Below are 20,350 nucleotides of genomic sequence, written 5' to 3'. Positions count from 1 at the left end.
CTGAGTTCAGAATCCAAGATGCTGCTTCGTACTGAAAGCAGTAGAATTTCACAGTTTAATCGCACTTCTATTAAACTACTTCTACTACTTGGTGTCATAAAATCAGTCATACACACATTACTGTCCAATGTCTAATCTCTGGGCTAACAATTATAACATATAAAAATATATTTTTTGCTGGATTCTTCATAACACATTGTTAAATGATGTAAATAATTGTTAAAGCAGTTGTAATCCTAAGTGGGTCTAAAATGACCCTGTGAGGTGGTTTTCTTTCAATATCTTTAAAATTAAAAAGCAAGTATAATTTCTAATTTCAAGTATTCCTCAAAAAACATCACGTCACTTCAGATTTTGACTTAGCATTTATAAAACAGTTATTGTATTACTTCTGCAAGTTTCCACAAGTGGGTCTAAAAAGACCTGCATTCATTTCCTATAGAATTTCATCAGAACCATTGATTCTTATCCACTGTGACTGACAGAAATAAATACATACTGGACCACACAGACTAAATATGACACAATCAGTTTCACACCACAAGACGATTATTTTACAGAGATCAAATGTATGTATTGTATTTATTATCTTTCATACCACAGAAATGTGTGTGTGTGTGTTTCATTCATGAGTACTGTGAGAGAGTATGTCTACCATCAACAAACTGACAGTATCTATCTAAGCTAGCTAACTTTACTGTGTGTGCGTATGTACATGTGTGCATTAATTTATAAAGTTACACACTGATGTTTGCTTGTCATTTAAACACTGTCTTGCTTACAATTAATAGTATATAGTGCCTTTTTTGTCTTTTAATGCACCTAAAGGCGCTTTCAATTACATTCTACACACAATCACTTACACTCATCAACACACTTCATTTTTTTAACTTCCTTGAAGGAAACCCATGCAGACAAGGGGAAGAACATGGAAACTCCATTCAGATAGGGACTTGAACCCAGGACCCCAGCTCTGAAAGTCAAACGTGCTAACCACTAAGCCACCAGGTCACCCAACATCCCTTTATGTTTCCTTTATACTAAGTATTATGGCTGCTAAATATACAGTTAAAATAAAATGCACACACCCACACACACATTTCTGCTGTAGAAAAACAGATAATAAAGATAATACCTACATGTAATCTGTGGGAAATAATCTTCTTAAGGGGTAACACTTATGCTATAGACTGTGTGGTCCTCAAAATATACATTCCTGACAGTCACCGGTGGTAAGAATCAATGGTTCCTGTAAAATTCTATAGGAAATGAATGCGGGTTAACTGAATCGCTGCTATCTCAGGTGTGACATAATCCCCAGCTCCAGCATCCCACTTCTGAGGTAAATGACATGCAGCATTAGTCTTTCTAAGCTCATAATAACTCTTAAGGGTTCACTGTAGGCAAATGACCAATTACCGCATCATTATCATTAGCAGTCACTCATTATTGTATTAATGGAGCTCACCTGATCCGGCCTTAGCTTCTAAATTGATCCAAACATGTTGACTTCAGTGCTTTAGTGTGCCTGGGGATTAGAATAACGCTGAGGGGACATTAACTGCAGCGCTAGCAGCTAAGCACGGGGAGTCTCGGCTGCCAGCCGAAACAAGCTGCTAACTGCGCCGCTACACAGTCGGGACACTGTACTGGGCAATCAGCCTAGATTTACGTTCTGAAAACCGGCCACGGGGAGGGGAGTTCAAATCTCAGAGCAGCAGTACGGACGAGGGTCCCTAAAGCACAAGCCCCTTTAATCGCTCTCCGATAAGCTCTAAAAATCTTGCATTGTGCAAATTTGTATTAAACCTTAATTAAGGGAAATGACTGAGGGATTACTAAAGCTAAGTTAATTAGAAAAGCCCTACGTCTCTTATAAAGATAAGAAAAACACTGAAAATGAAGTGGTAATACCTCTCCGCCCCTCTCTACCTTCTGAAGTCTTTTCTGACCTCTGCCTCTGCGAACGCTGGCCTGTTTCCGCTCGTCTTGCCAGGCCGTGACATGAGGGCCATCAGCAGCTCTGTGATCAATTAGGCCTCGGTAAACTGTCCATCTGCTCGCTGTTGTCTGAGGGGACGGCCTGATCACAGTCCTGTCCGGAGCTCTGCAGCGGCCCTAGACCGGATGGTCACTTCACTACTGATGAACCGTAACACACAGAGACTAGGAATTCAACAGAACCTCAGAAAAAAACAGAACTTCTGCAAAAATATCATAGTATCAAAGTATGATGGTATTTCACAATTACAAGCATCAACCCTCCTATTAACTTTAGGGTCAATTTGACCCCATTCGTTGTTTTGTCTTTGAAATAAAATGTGATTAAAATGAAATAAAAAATGTTATGCTTTAAATTTAACTTTTCCAAAATATTCCAGAAGCTGCTCTGATTCTCGCTCTTCCAGAATTCTGTTCTACAAGGTCTCCAGGATTAGTTTAGAACGGGGCAGAGAAGCTTTCTCCTATGTCGCACCATGATATTGGAATAACCTTTAAAACAAAATACAACTTTGGTTTCCTTGAGACAGTTTTGAAACTTTGGTAAAGAATTCTGTGGTTAAAACATGCAATCGCTACTTCTAAATGCATTCTCTGTCTAGTTTTGTTTTTTCATGTTGCTTTGTGTTTATTCTAATTGTTTGTATGTAAACACAGTGTTTATATATATTTATAGCTTTGGAAAAAAAAACTAAGAAACCAGGAGTGGCATAAAGTTATCCAAAAGCAGTGTGTAAGACTGGTGGAGGAGAACATGCCAAGATGCATGAAAACCGTGATTAAAAACCAGGGTTATTCCACCAAATATTGATTTCTGAACTCTTAAAACTTTATGAATATGAACTTGTTTTCTTTGCATTATTTCAGGTCTGAAAGCTCTGTATCTTTTTTCTTATTTCAGACATTTCTCATTTTCTGCAAATAAATGCTTTAAATGACTTTAAATTATTTTTATTTGGAATTTGGGAGAAATGTTGTCTGTAGTTTATAGAATAAAACAACACCGTTCATTTTACTCAAACATAAACCGATAAATAGTAAAATCAGAGAAACTCTTCAGAAACTGAAGAGGCCAAGTTCATCACACTTGCTGTCCACTGTTTGCTTTGATATGTAGTTACATCATGTCTGTAGGTTATTCTGACCCTGTGTTATCAAGCACACAATAGCAGGTTAGCCACAATGCTAACAGCCAGCCTCTGCAGGGTTGGAGCATGTTAAGCACAATGCAAACTTTTCTGCCGAGCTGGTTCACTAGCTGTTAGTAGATAATCATGAATTTTTATACCAAAATATATATCATGAATCCACTTACTGCAGCAACCCTAACACACACACACACACACACAGTCAGCACATGAGCTGTCCTCAGATCCTCAGCAGTGGAAAACCTCTCCTGACTTGCATTTATATTCACACAGACACTCACATATCCCCTCCAGTGCCTCCTGCAGTGCACAGCTTCCCAAACCTCATCCCCCAGTATCCGACACTCCGAGCTCTTCAGCTGAAGAAGCTGTTGCTGAGGAGCTGATTACATGGATCAGGTGTGTGTTGGGAGCTGGAGCAATAAATATGCAGGGCAAGGGGTTCTTCAGAAGACCAGGGTTAGAAAACACGACCAGTCTCTCTGTTCTCCTTCCACTGAAATATACAAGTTTATGTTTCCATAATATAGCTACAGTATAAAGGTTCTCCCTACAGCTTTCCTGTAATATTCACAATCCTACAATATAACTTCAGTATAAAATGCATATTGCCCATAACATAAATGTGACTTAAAATTCCCATTGCCTTTAATATTACAGGTGAAACTACTGAAATAAAAAACTATATAGAAGTTTACTTGTTTATATTAGAATTAAAATAGAAACGTTTACTTCAAATCTAAACATGCACTTGTCTAATTGAGCCTAGTTGATTTTTTTATATAATCACAATAATAATAATAATAATAATAATAATAATAATAATAATTTACTTTATGTTAAAATCACTTCCATTGAAAAACCTGATTTTTTTTTAGAAAATGTCAATTAAGATGTTATATATTTTAGATACACTGAAAAAAATATGACTGATGCCATATGGCAACAGTATGCTACAACAGTGCTTAGGATGCACCCAGTGGGAGTAAAACGAATATCCTGCTGATATATATTAATCACTTCAGCTATTGACATGCTTTTATTAATTGTGAAAACATGCAGTAGTGCATTTTAGTGCACTGGTTTAATCCAATTTTAATCCAAAATATTGTTTATGTAGATTCTAGTTCTCTTCATTCTCTGTGTTGTGTTGTGTTGTGTTGTAAAATAGACCCAAAACTATTATTTACGATTGATTTTAAAGTTAAAAATTTTAGATTTCTATGAGTTATCAGTTCCAAACAAGAAAAACTTTAACCTTATTAGGTTTATTTAAAGAGTTAAAAGGCCACAATATATCGTAACTTTGGCTCAGTCAAAAATAAGGCTCTAATTATGTTCTATTTACATTTTAGAATATTTTAGAGCATCACATTCCAGTATGTTCTGTTTTTATTCAGAATGACAGAAGCAATTCTACAGGAGTATTGATGAGAATACGCAGTGAGTTCCTCCGCAGTGTGCGTTTGGAGTGCTGTGGTTGGTGGAATCGCTACAGCACGCGCTGTCTCCTGTGGCTAAACCACAATTACTCATGCAGAATAACAGACTCTGACTGACGCCTGTTCACTGTTCACTCCCAGCGGACTGAGCTCCCAAAACCTCATCTAAATCTCACTGAAGAACCAGGATTAGTCTGAACAATAATAAACACCAAAAATAAGCTACGCTCCAAACCAAAGGTTGAGGACAAGTGAAGATACCAGACATGTCCTTTTTTTACTTTTAGTGAATTTAGTGGATTCTTTAGCCTGTTGTCATAAATGTAGCTTAACTTTATTACAGTATTATTATTCTGTATACCATTTAAAAGTATTAACTAGGCTCTGAGTGGTGATCCGAGGATCGCTGGTTTGAATCACAGATCATGCTGCATGCCATCAGCAGCCGGAGTCTGAGAGAGCACAATTGCCCATGCTCTCTCTGGTTGGGAAGAAGGCGCTCTCTCTCCCCACATCACCCCAAAAGTGATGCTGGTTAGCACAGGCATCTGTGAGCTGATGTATCAGTGCTGAGTCGCTGCTCTTTCCTCTGAGTGCACTGTGATGCTACCTGGTGATGCTGCATCAGCAACAGTTCAAAAAGAGGCGAATTTTCACATATATTGAAAAAGGCATGTGCTACTGTTCACTGTTTTAGTTTTGGGGTCGTTACTAGTCATCGGGGGAGTCCTAGTGAGTGGGTTAGGTAATTGTACTACTAAATTCTAAAGAAAATATTATAAAATTATAAAAAAATATAAAAAAGCAATATTCAATGAACAATAGACTAAAATAACACAATCTGAATCATTTTCACTGACCTCAGTATGACCCAATATTTTGTAGAAACACCTACAGTACCTTGTTCTTCCACTCACTAGCCACTTTATTAGAAACATCCACTACATTTATGTTTTTCTTAGCAAAAATAGTCTATTAACAGGAATTAGCCCATTGAGTTTCCAGAACAGCTCAACATGAAACAACAAGCTTGATGTAACTTTCTCATGCTCACCTCTAGGAACTAGCTAAGGATGAAGCAAAGCACTGGAGCAGATCAACCTAATGGATGAACCTATTGGTGCCATGCCTAGTGTCAGGCGAGGCCTAGAGGGGCAGCTGTGGTGCAGTGGAACTGTGTTCTGTGGAATGATGGTGCTCCAACATTTTTGTCTATTTTGTCCATATGACAAATTTTTTGTCCAAAAGATGGCGGCGCGCAGTAGTGCAGCGGCTTCTCACGCTCCTAGCGAACACCCTATTTTGAGCTGTTTTTACGTCGGTTCTGAACCCAACTTTACGCGCCCCACGCGTGTGAGTTACAGCAGAACCGAACTTCTGAGGATTAAGGACAGTTTGGTCAGTAAAACAGCAACTATGGACAATAATATTCGAGCTACGCTGTGCGAGATGCAGCTCCTCCGCGCTCCGGCGTGGGGGAGCGGATCGCTGCAGACAAAGGGCAAGAGGAGGAGGCGGTGCGAGCAGCGTCAGAAGAGAGGAAAACGCGCTGGGGTGCTAGCCAGGCTAAAGGCTAATGCTAACCGACCCCCGATTCCGTTGCTTTTCCTCTCTAACGTCCGCTCTTTGGATAACAAGCTGGACCTGCTGCGGCTGAGGATGAATGTTTGCTTTATGACAACATCAGCTCGCTTCAGAACAAGCATCCGGACGCATTCTACGTGGTAGCGGGGGATTTTAACCACGTAGAACTGAAAAACACGCTGCCGAGGTTTTACCAACACATGAACATTCCAACGCGAGGTAATAACACGCTGGACCGTGTTTACTCCTCTGTGAAAGACGCTTACAAAGCCTTCCCCCGCCCCCACCTCGGGCTATCGGACCACATCTCCATCATGCTGGTCCCCGCATACCACCCCCCACTGCGACGCTCAAAACCCACACAGAAAACCATCACGGTGTGGCCCAGTGACGGCGCCGCTGTGCTGCAGGACTGCTTCGGCTGCACAGACTGGCAGGTCTTCAGGGAGGCTGCTGAGTGTGAGGGGGAGCTGGATCTGGAGGAATACACATCTGCTGTTCTCGGGTACATCAGCAAGTGTGTGGAGGATGTCACTACTACCAAGACTGTGACTTGCTACCCGAACCAGAAGCCCTGGCTGAACGCAGAGGTGCGTTCCCTGCTGAAAGCCAGGGATGCTGCCTTCAGATCTGGAGACTCGGATGAACTCAGGAGGGCTAGAAGAGAGCTGACTGCTGGAGTTAAGAGGGCAAAAGCTGCATATGCTCAGAAAATCCAGGGACACTTTTCCTCCCAGGATCCACAGAGCATGTGGAGGGGCATCAAGTGCATCACGGACTACAAATCTAACGTTGCACAAAGCTCCAAAGACCCATCCCTGCCTGAGGCTCTCAACACGTTCTACGCCCGCTTTGAGAACCCTGACACACCCCCCAGCACCAGACTCCCACACTCACCAGGAGAGGAGCCCCTCAGCGTGACACCAGCAGAAGTAAGGAGGACGCTGAGGAGGATTAACCCCCGGAAAGCTGCCGGCCTGGACAACATCCCCGGACAGGTGCTAAAAGACTGCGCAGACCAGCTCTCGGACGTCCTGGCCGACATTTTCAACGCATCCCTCATCCAGGCAGCTGTCCCCACTTGCCTGAAGACCGCCACCATCATCCCGGTCCCCAAGAGCTCCACAGTGACAGGTCTGAATGACTACCGGCCAGTAGCCCTCACTCCGATAGTCACAAAGTGCTTTGAAAGACTGGTTCAGACCCACATCAAAGCCACCATCAACATCACTGTGGATCCACACCAGTACGCATACAGGAAGAACCGATCCACAGAGGATGCCATTTCCTCCGTGGTCCACACTGCCCTCACCCACCTGGAGCAGAAGGATTCCTACGTTCGGATGCTCTTTGTGGACTTCACATCTGCTTTCAACACCATGATTCCTCAGACACTGATAACCAAACTCTCCTCACTTGGACTGAGCTCTTCCCTGTGCAACTGGGTCCTAGACTTCCTGACCAACAGGCCGCAGTCTGTGAGGATTCACAACATCTCCTCCCCCTCCATAATCCTCAGCACTGGCTCCCCTCAGGGCTGTGTGCTGAGCCCCCTCCTGTTCACACTGCTCACATATGACTGCTCACCTCTCCATCCAGGCTGTCATATTGTGAAGTTTGCGGACGACACGGCAGTGGTTGGATGCATCACAAACAGAGATGAGTCCAGCTACAGGCAGGAGGTGGAACACCTGGAGGATTGGTGCAGAGAAAACAACCTCTGCATCAATGTAAAAAAGACAAAGGAGATGATTGTGGACTTCAGAAGGGGCAAGCATGCCCACCTCCCCCTGCACATCGGAGGATCTGCGGTGGAAGTGGTTGACAGCTACAGGTACTTGGGTGTGCACCTGACCAGCAACCTCACCTGGAGCAACAACACTTCCACTCTGGTCAGGAAGGCACATCAGCGGCTCTACTTCCTCAGGAGGCTGAGACGAGCTGGACTCGGGAGCGCAGTCCTCACCTCCTTCTACAGATGTGTGGTGGAGAGCGTCGTGTGCTCCAGCATCAATGTGTGGAATGGAAGCTGCTCTGCTGCAGACAGGAAAGCACTGCAGAGGGTGGTGAAGGCTGCACAGAGGATTGTTGGAGTTAGCTTCCCCAGCACCACAGACATTTACACCTCCAGGTGCAGGAAAAGGGCCACCTGCATCAGGAAGGATCCCACCCATCCAGCACACGCACTTTTTGTCCCACTCCCCTCAGGCCGGAGGCTGCGGAGCATTAAGTGCAAAACAACAAGACTCAGAAACAGCTTCATTCCGGAAGCTGTAAGACTCTTAAACTCCACTTAACAAACACATACTGCACTGACACCAAGGACAAATTACTGTTTACTGTTTACCAACACGGTCACTTTACTTGCACTGAGACACTTTATCTCCACTGCTCTTATTCACATTATCATGCTGCTATAGCACACTTGCACTCTGGACTTCATGTTGCTGAACCTTTCTACTCTCTATTTATTTTTTTTATTCTTTGGGATATTTATCTATCTATTTTGTATATTTTTTTATCTATATATCTATTAATAACAGCTCTTTGGGTGTAAAACTGGATCGTGAGATCACAATTTCGTTCCACCTCATGTACCACATGTGATGCGAATGACAATAAAATCTCCTTGAATCCTTGAATCTCCTTGAATCCTTGAATGGTGTAAGCTATTTATTAGGGCTGCAACTAATGACTATTTTGGTAGTCGACTAATCTGGCAATTATTAATATATATTTTTTTCGATTAGTCGATTAGTTAACAATTATTTATGCCATGTTCTCCATCTCTAAAAACAATAAAAACAGCTGAATATGAGATCTAAAAGGCATTTAAATGTCTGGATGTTGTTTAAACGTGGAAAGTTCTGATATTTAGTAAGTAAATATATAATCTGTTGTGTTTGGGCACTTTTGGAGACACAAAGTGAGTCATTTACCCATCTCACATTGCACTTCTGTCCCCAGCACTTTATGTAATGCAGGACTCTTACAAATTAACGATTAGTCGCGAATGAAATTTGTAGTTGACAAATTTAAATAATCGACATTGTCGATTATATCGACTAATCGTTGCAGCCCTATTATTTATCATGTTATGTAAAGTTCTACTTTTTGTATTTTCCTCTCTGATTGTATGCATCATGCAAAAACATTTTTATAAACATCAGGAAACTCCTCATAACAATATAGAAACTCACAAATGTAGAGGGTAAGATAGCTTTCTTCTTTCTAGGTTACCTAACTAGTTGGGAAAGAACAAATACACAGTCTTTATCAACAAGACACGTTATCAGAAAAATGTTTTCCTAGTCTTTACACTGTAATACTGAACCAGGCCTTTAGAAGGTGAGCAGAAATGTTGTACAACAGATGTAACAATAGTTATTTTCTTTTTTTGACCAAAGTCTCCCGGTAAAGGTCAGTTCACACTCACTCAATAACAGGAGATATGATCAGATAAAGAGAATGCTTTCTGAGTGGCAGTTTTATCTGATCTGATTTAAAACAACTGAGCCTTTCCAACAAATATATATCTCAGCTATTTCTCCCATTGTCTTTGCTATAGTGATTTCTTTAATTATAACAAAAATATAGAATTATAACAAAAACATAGATGTTATGTTTATTATTTAATAATTATACAGTATTTTCTTTGCAACTGTTGCCGCTGGAAAAAATGGATTGTGTATTTTTTACAAAAACTAATCTGTTTAACTGGAATACACAAATTATCAAATTAAGTTTTTGAATAAAAAAAAACTAACAAAAATATTTTCTGTTATGTTATAAAAATGTTCAGATTTTTTTTTTATATTGGAATTGATATTTTTATGTTAAAGTGACAATCCATGATTTGAGGAGGTTGGGGATTTAGAGACTAGTGAGAGAATGTAATTGCACAGAGAATGCAGAAGAGTACTTTTAATGCAGGTTCATGTAACTCAATCATTGTATGAAATTCTGTTATTAAGTATATTGCTTTGTTAGGAATTTCTGAAATTCTGTCAAATTTGAGAGAGCAATCAACCTCGCACAAACCTACCAGACCACTCTTGTAGTATTTTAGAATATTCTGTACTCTTTCAACCCAGAAATACTAATGCTTGCAATAAAAAAAAAGAGTCCTGCTTTAAATACATTAAATGTTTTATACTTTTAGTCTCTTTTATAATTCGAATAATTATTAATATATAATTCGGCTGGACATTAACACCTGTAGGGTGTAGCTTGTAGTTTATATATTAAACAGATGTATTTTAGAGAGAGGAAAGAAATGAGCTATTTCCTCAAATATCTGTGTGGCTTCAGAGCTAGGAGGTATTGTACGAGAATCACAAAAGGCAGCACTGTCTGAGAGACTGTCCGTATAATTGAAGTCTCAAGGCAAGCAGTGAGGTCATTTCATCAGTCTTGTCCATGATCAGGAACACCATGATGAAAAGGCCTGATTGAAAGGATGGAAACCAATTAACCGAAAGCCTTCACACTCGTGAACGCTCAGTTCCCTAGAGATCCTTTCAATGAATAAATCATTTCCAATAATCATTTTTGTCGAGGAGATTTGTAAATCTTAAGACGTTTCAAGAACCTCGAAAGAAAACAATCTATTCTGACTAAAGATTTTCCAACAACCTATATACTGAAGCAAGGGACAATTAATGTCATTGGGCTGGTATTGTGTCACCTGACTTTTGCCTTGTCTCATGCTTTAGAGCAGGGGTCGACAATAGGCGGCCCGGGGGCCAGATGTGTCCCGCAAGCGTGAAACATCTGGCCTGTGAGGTTGTATGAAATATAAAGAACAATAATAAAAAAAAATATGTAATAAAATGCTTCTCTGGTGAGCTTTTGTTTACATACCACCCCTTTTTCTCTGTCACGCTTAGCATGACTTTAGTTTCCGCCTGTTCTCGTTTTTCAGCCCGTTCTTGGGTTCCCCATCTCCTTATAAAGGCGTTTTTCTTCCCGGCTGTATTCTTATTTACTAGCTTCCGCATCGATAGTGTATTGAACCACGACCCTGATGACACTGGTTCGATCCCGCATGAGGAGCGGTGTGTTTATTTATTTATTTTTTACGTTCTTCCTGGGTGTACCTGTTTCATTTTCCAAAAACAGATTTTTTATGTGGCTTGGAAAACTAATTGTCGACCCCTGCTTCAGAGGCTAAAGAACACTTGGGAACCTGTAAGTTATGTATGTGGGGTCTCCTGCATTGAATGTAGATGTGATTTCTGTTAGAGTAACTTGTATATTCACACGGTCACAATTATTACCAGCCACTGCACTGCCCTGTTCACTGTGGGTGGTAATGCTAGCATTCTATGATGTATTTTCAGTACACACGCAACACTATGGACTGAGTAATGAGCACACTGGCCAGTGTTTAACCTCACTCACAAGATATCACCTCACAACTTATCTCACATTCCCAGGCTGAGGCAACACTTCATGATCAGTTTACATGGTAAAGGAATAGTGTCTTTAAAAGTGTAGATTTTTTGGATTTTTGTAATTAATGTTATTTTATGCTTACAGATCTCGTACTTTAAAACATTCTTCTCCCAAAGTGAGTTCGTCTGGTGTAAAATTGACTTTGGGTGTAGTAAAACATGATAAAAAGTACTTACCTTTGTTAAAAAACCTACCAGCGACCTCCTACAGCTTCCTGAGATACAGTAATTTTGTGTTTTTTGCCCAGCTCTCTGTACAACGGCCATATCAGAGCAAATTTTGCCACAAAAAAAATACACCATTATCCAGACTCAAAGTACACGCTCATTGGTAGAATCCGGAGAGCCCTGCCATTTAAATCGAGGCATTAATAACTTAAAAATTGCACAAGAAGCTTATTAAAAACCACTTTGTATATCCCGTAGCGTTAGCTTCAGCTCAGAGCGCCGCCATCTCTGTACTGATACTGACAGACATATATACATAGACTCCGCATTGTAGCAGCCACCGCCAGGACGCAGGCTATACTGAGTCTATGTTATGGTATGAAGCTAGCACTATAGGATGTAAACAGTGTTTTTTAAGCAGTTTTAAGTTATAAATGCCTCGATTTAAACGTCAGGACTCTCCAGAGGTGTGTAGCTATTTTGAGCCTGGATAAAAAGCAATTTATCAGGGCGAAATATGCCCCAATACAGCAGTTGTACAAAATGATGGGCAAAAAGCACAAAATGACTATCTCAGGAAGCAATAGGAGAGCGAAGGTGGGTGTGTTGCAGTAAAAAGATCTTAACCTTTACACCACTAGGTGGCACTCATTTGTTTTGTTTCTCATTTATTTTATGAATGTTGGATCCAATTAATTCATGTATTGTTTAATATTTTAAATTTGGTCAGAACTTAAAAAGATTTGTACACAAAACATCACATATTTGAGTTAAATTATTTTTTTTACAAGTTTACATTTATTTTACCCAAGATACCTCTGTGTACGTCACTTCCTCTTCCTCTGTTATCCTCTGCATGGAGAAATGGATATCTCCTTGCTATTTTTTTATATCTTTATCCATCTAACATTCAAGAGATGGACCTCTGTCTTAGACCACAAGCAGGCAAAAGTGGTAAATTGAATATTCTTTTCATTTTCATTTTTTATCCTCATTTGTTAGTTATCTAAATATGTTATGTGAGCGGACTATGAAACTGATAGACTCTGTTATTCACTCTTTTACTTTTAGTTCTACGGTGTTGATGTTGGTGTTGTACACTTACTGCATAAAACATCTGTGAGAAAGGAACCTTAGCCTTCGCGTTGTGACTAAGGGCGGCATAGTGGGCTATTCAACAAAGATAAGTACTTTTTATCATGTTTTACTATACCCAACGTCAATCTTACACCAGAGTTCTCCTTTAAGATGGGCCCATAAAGACATTTGATTTGGCCCACCAACTAGGGATGACCAAATAATTAACACACCCTTTTGCTAATATAGGCAATCGATACAGACAAAGGATGGGTTCTCCTACCTCCTCCCATTGGTGGATGTAACGGATGAGCCTGGAGAGCCTCAGCAGCCTCAACAAACTGAGGATCTTGGTGAATCGTACGATCCGCAGAGCCCGCGCCGTCTTATACACCTCCGAGTCTATTCCCTTTTCCACGATCAGGAAGATGTAATCCACTGGGATGGACGAGACAAAATCCACTATGAACCAGGTCTTCAAATACTTCTTCTTGATAGTCTTGGGGTCCAGGATGATGTCCGAGCTCTCCTCAATGATGATGCCTGTGCGGAAGTTGAGCACCAGGTCCATGAGGAAGAAAGTGTCCGAGACCACGTTGAAGATGATCCAAGGCGTGGTGGTCTCATCTTTGAAGAACGTGATGCCCACTGGGATGATGATCAAGTTGCCCACCATGAAGAGCAGCATTGTGAAATCCCAGTAGAACCTGGAAGACAGGAGACAATTTTACAGTCAGTACAATGAGAGCTGCTATAAATGTTTCTACATCGTTTCCCATTATTATATTTTTTCAACTCCATTGAGCATATAAGCTCTTTGTATCTGTTTCTCTGCATATTTTATTATTATCCTAATTTTACCCTGTTCTTTAATGGTAAGTACCCCACAGGAGAGCGAGACCACCACAGTGCAGTTATTGTTTGGGTGGTGAGTCATTATTCTCAGCACTGCAGTGAAACTGGCTGACACGGAGGTGGTGTATAAGGTGTTAGCGTGTGTTGTGGTGGTAATATGAGGGAGTGGATCAAATACAGCAGTGCTGCTGGAGTTATTAAACACCTCATTGAACCTGCTGGATTGAGAATAGTCCACCAACAGTGTCCTTTAGGCAATGATGATGGACTAGAGGATGACCAACACTTTAAACTGTGCAGCAACAGATTCAGCTTCTGTCTCTGGCTTTACTGTATCTACAACAAGGTGGAGCATCTAGATAGCAGTGTCTGAGTGTTTAAAAACTCCAGCAGCACTGCTGTGTCTGGTCCACTTATATTGTACCAGAACAACATGCACTAACACACCATTACCATATCAGTCAGTGTCACTGCAGTGCTAAGAGTGACACACCACCCAAACAATAACTGCACTCTAGTGGTCCTGACCATTGAAGAACAGGGATAGAAAGGAGGATAATTAGGTATGCAGAGAAACAGATAGAGGACAACAGTCTGTAATTCTAGAAGTACAAAAAGCTAAAAACTGGATAATAATTGAAGAAACAAGGATATGTTCATAATGATATGCTTTTTCTTTTTGTAAAAGAAAGTATAATTTTTCAATAGTTTTTCATTTTCAGCTGAAAAATTTGTTTGCTGTGGGCACTGAGTGGTCCAGCGGTCTAATGTGCTGCCGCTATGAATGGGAGGTCGCCGATTCGAATCCTGTTTATGTAGCTCTGCCGTCAGAGGGAGCAAAATTGGCCTTCAGGTGGGTAGATGGTGCTCTCGATGGACACACATGGGGGTGGGACACTAGGATAGCCAAATTGGGAGGGAATCGGAAATCTGAAAAAATGAAAATAAATAAAATTGGTTGCCAAATATTCAGTGCATTCCTTAAAAAGTCCCAGTTTTGATTAGCTACATTGATTTCCAATCAGCTTTCCAATTTCTTTTAGCTAATAACTTTTCAGTGAGGTTCTCTTTTATCAATTACAAGATAACACCTCACAACTTAAACAGGTGTTCCCATTACATGGCCATTATATTTGCCAACGTAATTATTTGTCAGTGCAACATTACATGCAATTATGCAATAAATCAACTGTCTCCAAATAACAATGTCTAATATACTGATGAAGATGACAAAGATGACGACCAAAATGCAAATGAACTCACTGATCAGTGGCATTCACTGTCAAAACAGACTCATCAGGCCATAAACTGAAATCCTGTCCAAAAATAGCGCTGGGCACCCGAGGTCAGCTCTTACAGGAACAGCTCTTTTCATTCAACTGTGCATGAAATCAGACTCACTGAGTCATATGGCATATTTATTAAAACTCAACGATCCCGAGGCTTTCAGGGTCAAGTTCTACTTAACACGGCCATCTACACTGAACCTGTTGGTCTGTACGCGTAAAGTGAAGGTTTTAGAGTCGAGTGTGGGATGAAATGTGTCCTATTCCTGCCTTTAGCAGATGTTTCTGACAAAAATATTGGGACACATGCTTATTCAATGCTTCTTCTAAAATCCAGGATATTAAAAAACAAGATTTTGTCCTGCTTTTAAGTTGGAGTAACTGTCTCTTCTGTCCAGGAAATACTTTATACTAGATTTGGGATTGGTGCTGTGAGGATTTGATTGCATTCAGTGAGGCCAGGATGCTGGATGCTTGTGTTGGACACAGCACTTACAATCATTCCAGAGAACACAACTTAATTAAATGCATTAATTATCTGGCATTTGGCATTAGGGTACAGGTTCTCTGCTCTGGTTTATTTGTTCCAGAGAGCCCTATTCTATTGGCAGTGCTTCTCTTCTGGCTGTTGGCAAGCTGTGTGTGCTTTTTCATCTCAACATAAAGTAGCTGAATAAACACATTCATTAAAAGAGATGCATACTCAACTACTAATTTGGGCATGTATTGTAAGTGTTCCTAATAAAGCGGCTGCTGAGTGAATAATCTAAGAAGGTGTTTCCAAGTTGCCAGTGATATAATAATACTGCCATGCTGCCATTGGGCATTGGGTAATTAGACTTTACCCAATGGCAGCATGGCATATATAATGTAAACAATAATGGCCCTAAGGTAGATTTGTGCAGAATTCCATTAAGACGTACAAGATTGGTGAAGGCAGCACAGCAAAAACATCTCCACAACATCTGGAGAACATCCACCACTAAATAAATGAGAGTTGTATCATGTATCATCTGGACTGCAATTGGAAAAACAGGAGGAAACATGTGCCTAAAGTGTAATTACAGTGCACGGCAGTGGACAAAAAGCTATTTTATTAAACACTAGATGACGAAACTCAGAGATGTGCATCCGGACGGGACTAAAATTTCAGCAAAAAACAGTAGGTAATTCAGTCTGTACTTTTCTCATGATCCCCTGAGATAGGGAAAATGCATTGTGCCTACTGGGACACCTCGTAAAGTTTGAGACAGCCTAATTTAATAGATTAGCGATTAATCCTAATGTACAAATGTGGAGTGTTCAGTTGTAGGTCCTATCAAACAATTGATGTCAACAGTTGTAGTATTGTTGTTTAGAAAGTGAATAAATTAATTGTGGGTTTATATACAGAGTCTAACAGGTTCTAACAAGTCCTGAACACAAACAAATTGCACATGTTCAGAGGTCATCTGGTGTACCACCTTAGGATCCCTCGTGTACCACCAGGGGTACATATACTACAGCTCGAGCACCTGAACAGGTCAGAGCATTACCCTAACTGCCCCTTTAGGCGGGAGAGGAAGAGGAGAGGAAGAGGAGGAAGGCTCCGTTTCCGCGCGCGGGGAAAACTCAAGGTCACAGCCGCGCGCACTGCTGACTCATAACTCGAGGCTGACGAGGCTCGTGACCGCGTTTTTTCCCTCCTGCGCGTGTTGCGTCCGTTCAGATCATCTAAACGCATCATAATCGCGTCTAACCGGCAGCTCGGCTACCTGACCCATGATGTTTAGCGGAGATAACGAATAACGAGCGCGCGCCTCCGCGTCGCCGCAGTGCTACACCGCCGTACGGGCAACCGGTTAACGGAAGGAAACGTCACGGACGCTGACATATGACCGCGCTACGGGAACGGCTGGTACATTTCCATCAGCTGCGTTTAACTTGTGCTGCGGTGACGCACGCGGTAGCAACGTGGCTAGGTAGCAGAACAGCAAAGAAGCCCCTCCCAGCAGCACCCCAAACACCCCCCACCCACATATCCACATATCCACACATCTATCTAAACATACAGCTCTGAAAAAAAATTAAGAGACCACTTCAGTTTCTGGATCAGTTTCTCTGATTTTGCTATTTATAGGTATATGTTTGAATAAAATGAACATTGTTTTATTCTATAAACTACGAACAACATTTCTCCCAAATTGCACATAGACATATTATCATTTAGAGCATTTATTTGCAGAAAATGAGAAATGGCTGAAATAACAAAAAAGAAGCAGAGCTTTTAAGTTCATATTCATAAAGTTTAAAGAGTTCACAAATCAATATTTGGTGGAATAACCCTGGTTTTTAATCACAGATTTCATGCATCTTGGCATGTTCTCCTCCAGCAGTCTTAAACACTGCTTTTGGATAACTTTATGCCTTTTCTCCTGGTGCAAAAATTTAAGCCCTTCAGCTTTGTTTGATGGCTTGTGATCATCCATCTTCCTCTTGATTATATTCTAGAGGTTTTCAATTTGGTAAAGTCAAAGAAACTCATCATTTTTAAGTGGTCACTTTTTTTTCCAGAGCTGTATGCCATATCTCATATAGGAGAGCTTCTCAAACTGTGGTAGATGCACCATCTAATGATGGTCCACCGGATGACCTTACGTTCTTAATCCATAAGACCCTGTATATAATACGCTCACCCTTCAGTTATTTCCTCTCAATACAGTTTTTTTTAAATCAGTTTCATAGGTCCTACAGTTGAACCCTGAGGAACGCCACAATTGCCAATAGTTTATTGGTTTAAACTATTAGGAATAATTCGCTGAAAAAAATAATTAGCACCTTTCAGGTCTTTACTCTCAAAACTACAATATTAATAGATTTTTAACAACAGTTGTCCTTGAACTGAACCCCGAGGAACTGTTATCTATGTCTCAAACTTTCCGAGAAGTCTAAGTAGGCACACTGCACTGACTAGAATTAATAATCAATAATTTGCCAATCGCAAATGAAGTGAGCAAGGCCTGCACATTATTAGCCCAAGTAGGCGGTACATTTTTTTGTTTGTTTGTTTGATCATGTGTTTTGTATGCAGTCTAAAACGTTAAAGATCTAATGTGATATCAGTTACAGCACCTCCAACACATCTCTAGAATCCAAAGCATTCTAAAGTAAAGTCTTGACCAGTTACCACCATTTAATTGAGAAGCTGCTTTAGGAATTCTATAAAAGAACATTTTATAACTAAAGCTATGTTTGGTTTCAGCACCATGGACAGTGTCTATGCGTCTATGCCTACAAAAATGCTTAAATGAAGTAAAGTTCTTTAACTGAGCTAACAATGGTTCTACACAGTACTGAAAGGAGGATGTGTTGACTGGATGTGTAAATAATCTGTGTTAATGGTTCTGTATTAAACCACTACTTTTGCTAAAGAACCCTTGATGCTTGGTGAGTTTAGACCAACAAGAACATCTCAGAGAACACCTCACCACTTAACTAATAAGAGTTGCATCATTAGGGATTTAATGAACATGACTGATGTTGGTGCACAACAAGAGCATCTGGGCACCATGCCATGGAACAATAAGAACTGTGTGTACCAACAGGGAGTTTAAAGATGCACCAAAGCAACGGAATGCAACCGCCCTGGACAGACAGCTTGTTATCAACAAAGGACAGAGCACAATCCCAACGTGGGCTGGGTTGGTTTCAGGTGGGCTTGAATACGTGTTGTTATTTTGACCCACTGGGCTTCCCAAATGGGCCTCATCATTACAGTCTACCTTAATCCCACATGGGGCCCATGATCAGTGACATCCATAATGTGGGGCCCCAACATTCTGGCTCCCACTCCCTCCTCACCTGAAGTCGCTGTACGGGTGAATAATCCAGTTCCCCGCGCTCTTCACGCGCTCCTGCTCCCTCTCCACCGCTTTCTGGCTGCCGTACATGCGCAGGGAGAACTTGTTGACCCCCGGCTGCAGCATGCTCCCAAACTGCCTCTGCATGAAGCTGGCCTGGCTGCCCCGCGCCTCGCCATCCTCGGTCCCGGCAGCCGGCGCCGCCTGCACCCCGTCCTCAGACTTGAGGAAGGTGACGGAGCTGCGCGGCTGCTGCCCGCCGTGCGCCGCCGAGGACGCCTTGCGACTGGGCGCGTTGGAGAAGGACACGCGCGGATCCCGCTTGTCCTGGTGGTCTCGGTCTCCGGCGGGCGTGCCGGGTCCGTCCGCGCTGGCGGTGGAGTTGCAGGCGGCGCGCCTGGGTCCACCGTCCTGTCTGGACATGATGGAGCGGAGGCTGCTGGTGCCGGAGTCCCGCCGGCATTCGCCGTTCTTGTTGCACTTGGTGCCGCCGGACGGCGCCGGTGCTTCGTTTGTTGGCACTTCAGGCGTCACGGATGAAGTTGGTGTTGTTGTCATTCTTCCTCCTCCTCCTCCGCCGTCGTCTGCTTCGTTTCGTCCCGGAGCATCACCGGCCCGCGCCGGCTGCTCCTTCCTCTCCGCAGCGCTAAAGTTTTTCATCCGGATGCTTCCTCCTCCTCCGCCGCCGCCGCCTCCGCGCTTAAGCCTCGCGGGCTGAAGCTTGGCCTCTCCCTCCCCGTCCTCCGCCTCCTCCGTGGCGGCGTGGTTGGAGGCGCGCGTGCCGGAGTCGTCCACGCGGCTCTGCGCGCGGCTGGAGGCTGCGCTTTTCTTCTGCATGACGACTTCAGAGCTAGAGGAGGAGGAGGAGGAGAGCTCAGCGCGCTCCATACAGGAGAGGAGGGGGGATAGTACCTACAGACAGAGAGAGAGAGAGAGAGAGAGAGAGAAGGGAGAGAGAGAGACAAGGGAGAGAGAGAGATACAGATAGAAACAGAGACAAAGGAGAGAGAGGGACAGAGAGAGAGCGAGAAAGACAGAGAGAGAGAGAGAGAGAGAGAGAGAGAGAGAGAGAGAGAGAGAGAAAGACAGAGAGATACACAGAGAAACAAAAACAAGGGAGAGAGAGAGAGAGAGAGAGAGTAGGAAGAGAAAAAGAGAGAGATGAGAAAGAGACAAGGGTGTTGGAGAGAAAGAGAAGGAAATAAAGAAGAGAGATGGAAAAGAAAAGAAGATACAGAGGGGGAGAGAGGAGAGAAAAATAAAAAGGAGACAAGGAAGAGAAGGGGAATAAGATAAGAGATGAGAAACAAGAGATAGAAGAACAAAAAAGAAAGGGGAGAGCAAACAAGAGAAGAGAGAGAGAAGAAAGAGAGGCAAAGAAAAATACATGAAAAAGAGTAGAAAGAGAAACAAGAGAGAGCGTGAGAAAAACAAATGGAAAGAAAAAAATTATGGGAGATATGGTGAGTTAATGAAAGATAGACAGAGAGAAAG

The 20,350-nt window shown here is 41.9% G+C and overlaps 1 protein-coding gene across 1 annotated transcript in view; it reads right to left on the bottom strand.

Moving 5' to 3' along the window:
• Positions 1-19,918, bottom strand: part of LOC103039547 (potassium/sodium hyperpolarization-activated cyclic nucleotide-gated channel 2) — a 105,656-nt gene extending 85,738 nt beyond the window's left edge. Inside the window, exons 1-2 of the mRNA XM_022678964.2 lie at positions 18,858-19,918; positions 13,160-13,583 (exon numbers count right to left, since the gene is read on the bottom strand). Of these exons, the coding sequence (XP_022534685.2) occupies positions 13,160-13,583; positions 18,858-19,744 (1,311 nt within the window). The 5' untranslated portion in view covers positions 19,745-19,918. The remainder of the gene's footprint in view (positions 1-13,159; positions 13,584-18,857) is intronic.
• Positions 19,919-20,350: the final 432 nt, after the last annotated feature.

This window comes from Astyanax mexicanus, chromosome 4 (genome assembly GCF_023375975.1).
Source record: "Astyanax mexicanus isolate ESR-SI-001 chromosome 4, AstMex3_surface, whole genome shotgun sequence".
In the NCBI taxonomy this organism is placed as follows: Eukaryota; Metazoa; Chordata; class Actinopteri; order Characiformes; family Acestrorhamphidae; genus Astyanax; species Astyanax mexicanus.
The sequence above is the reverse complement of the archived record's forward strand: the minus strand, read 5'-3'. Positions and strand labels throughout refer to the sequence as shown.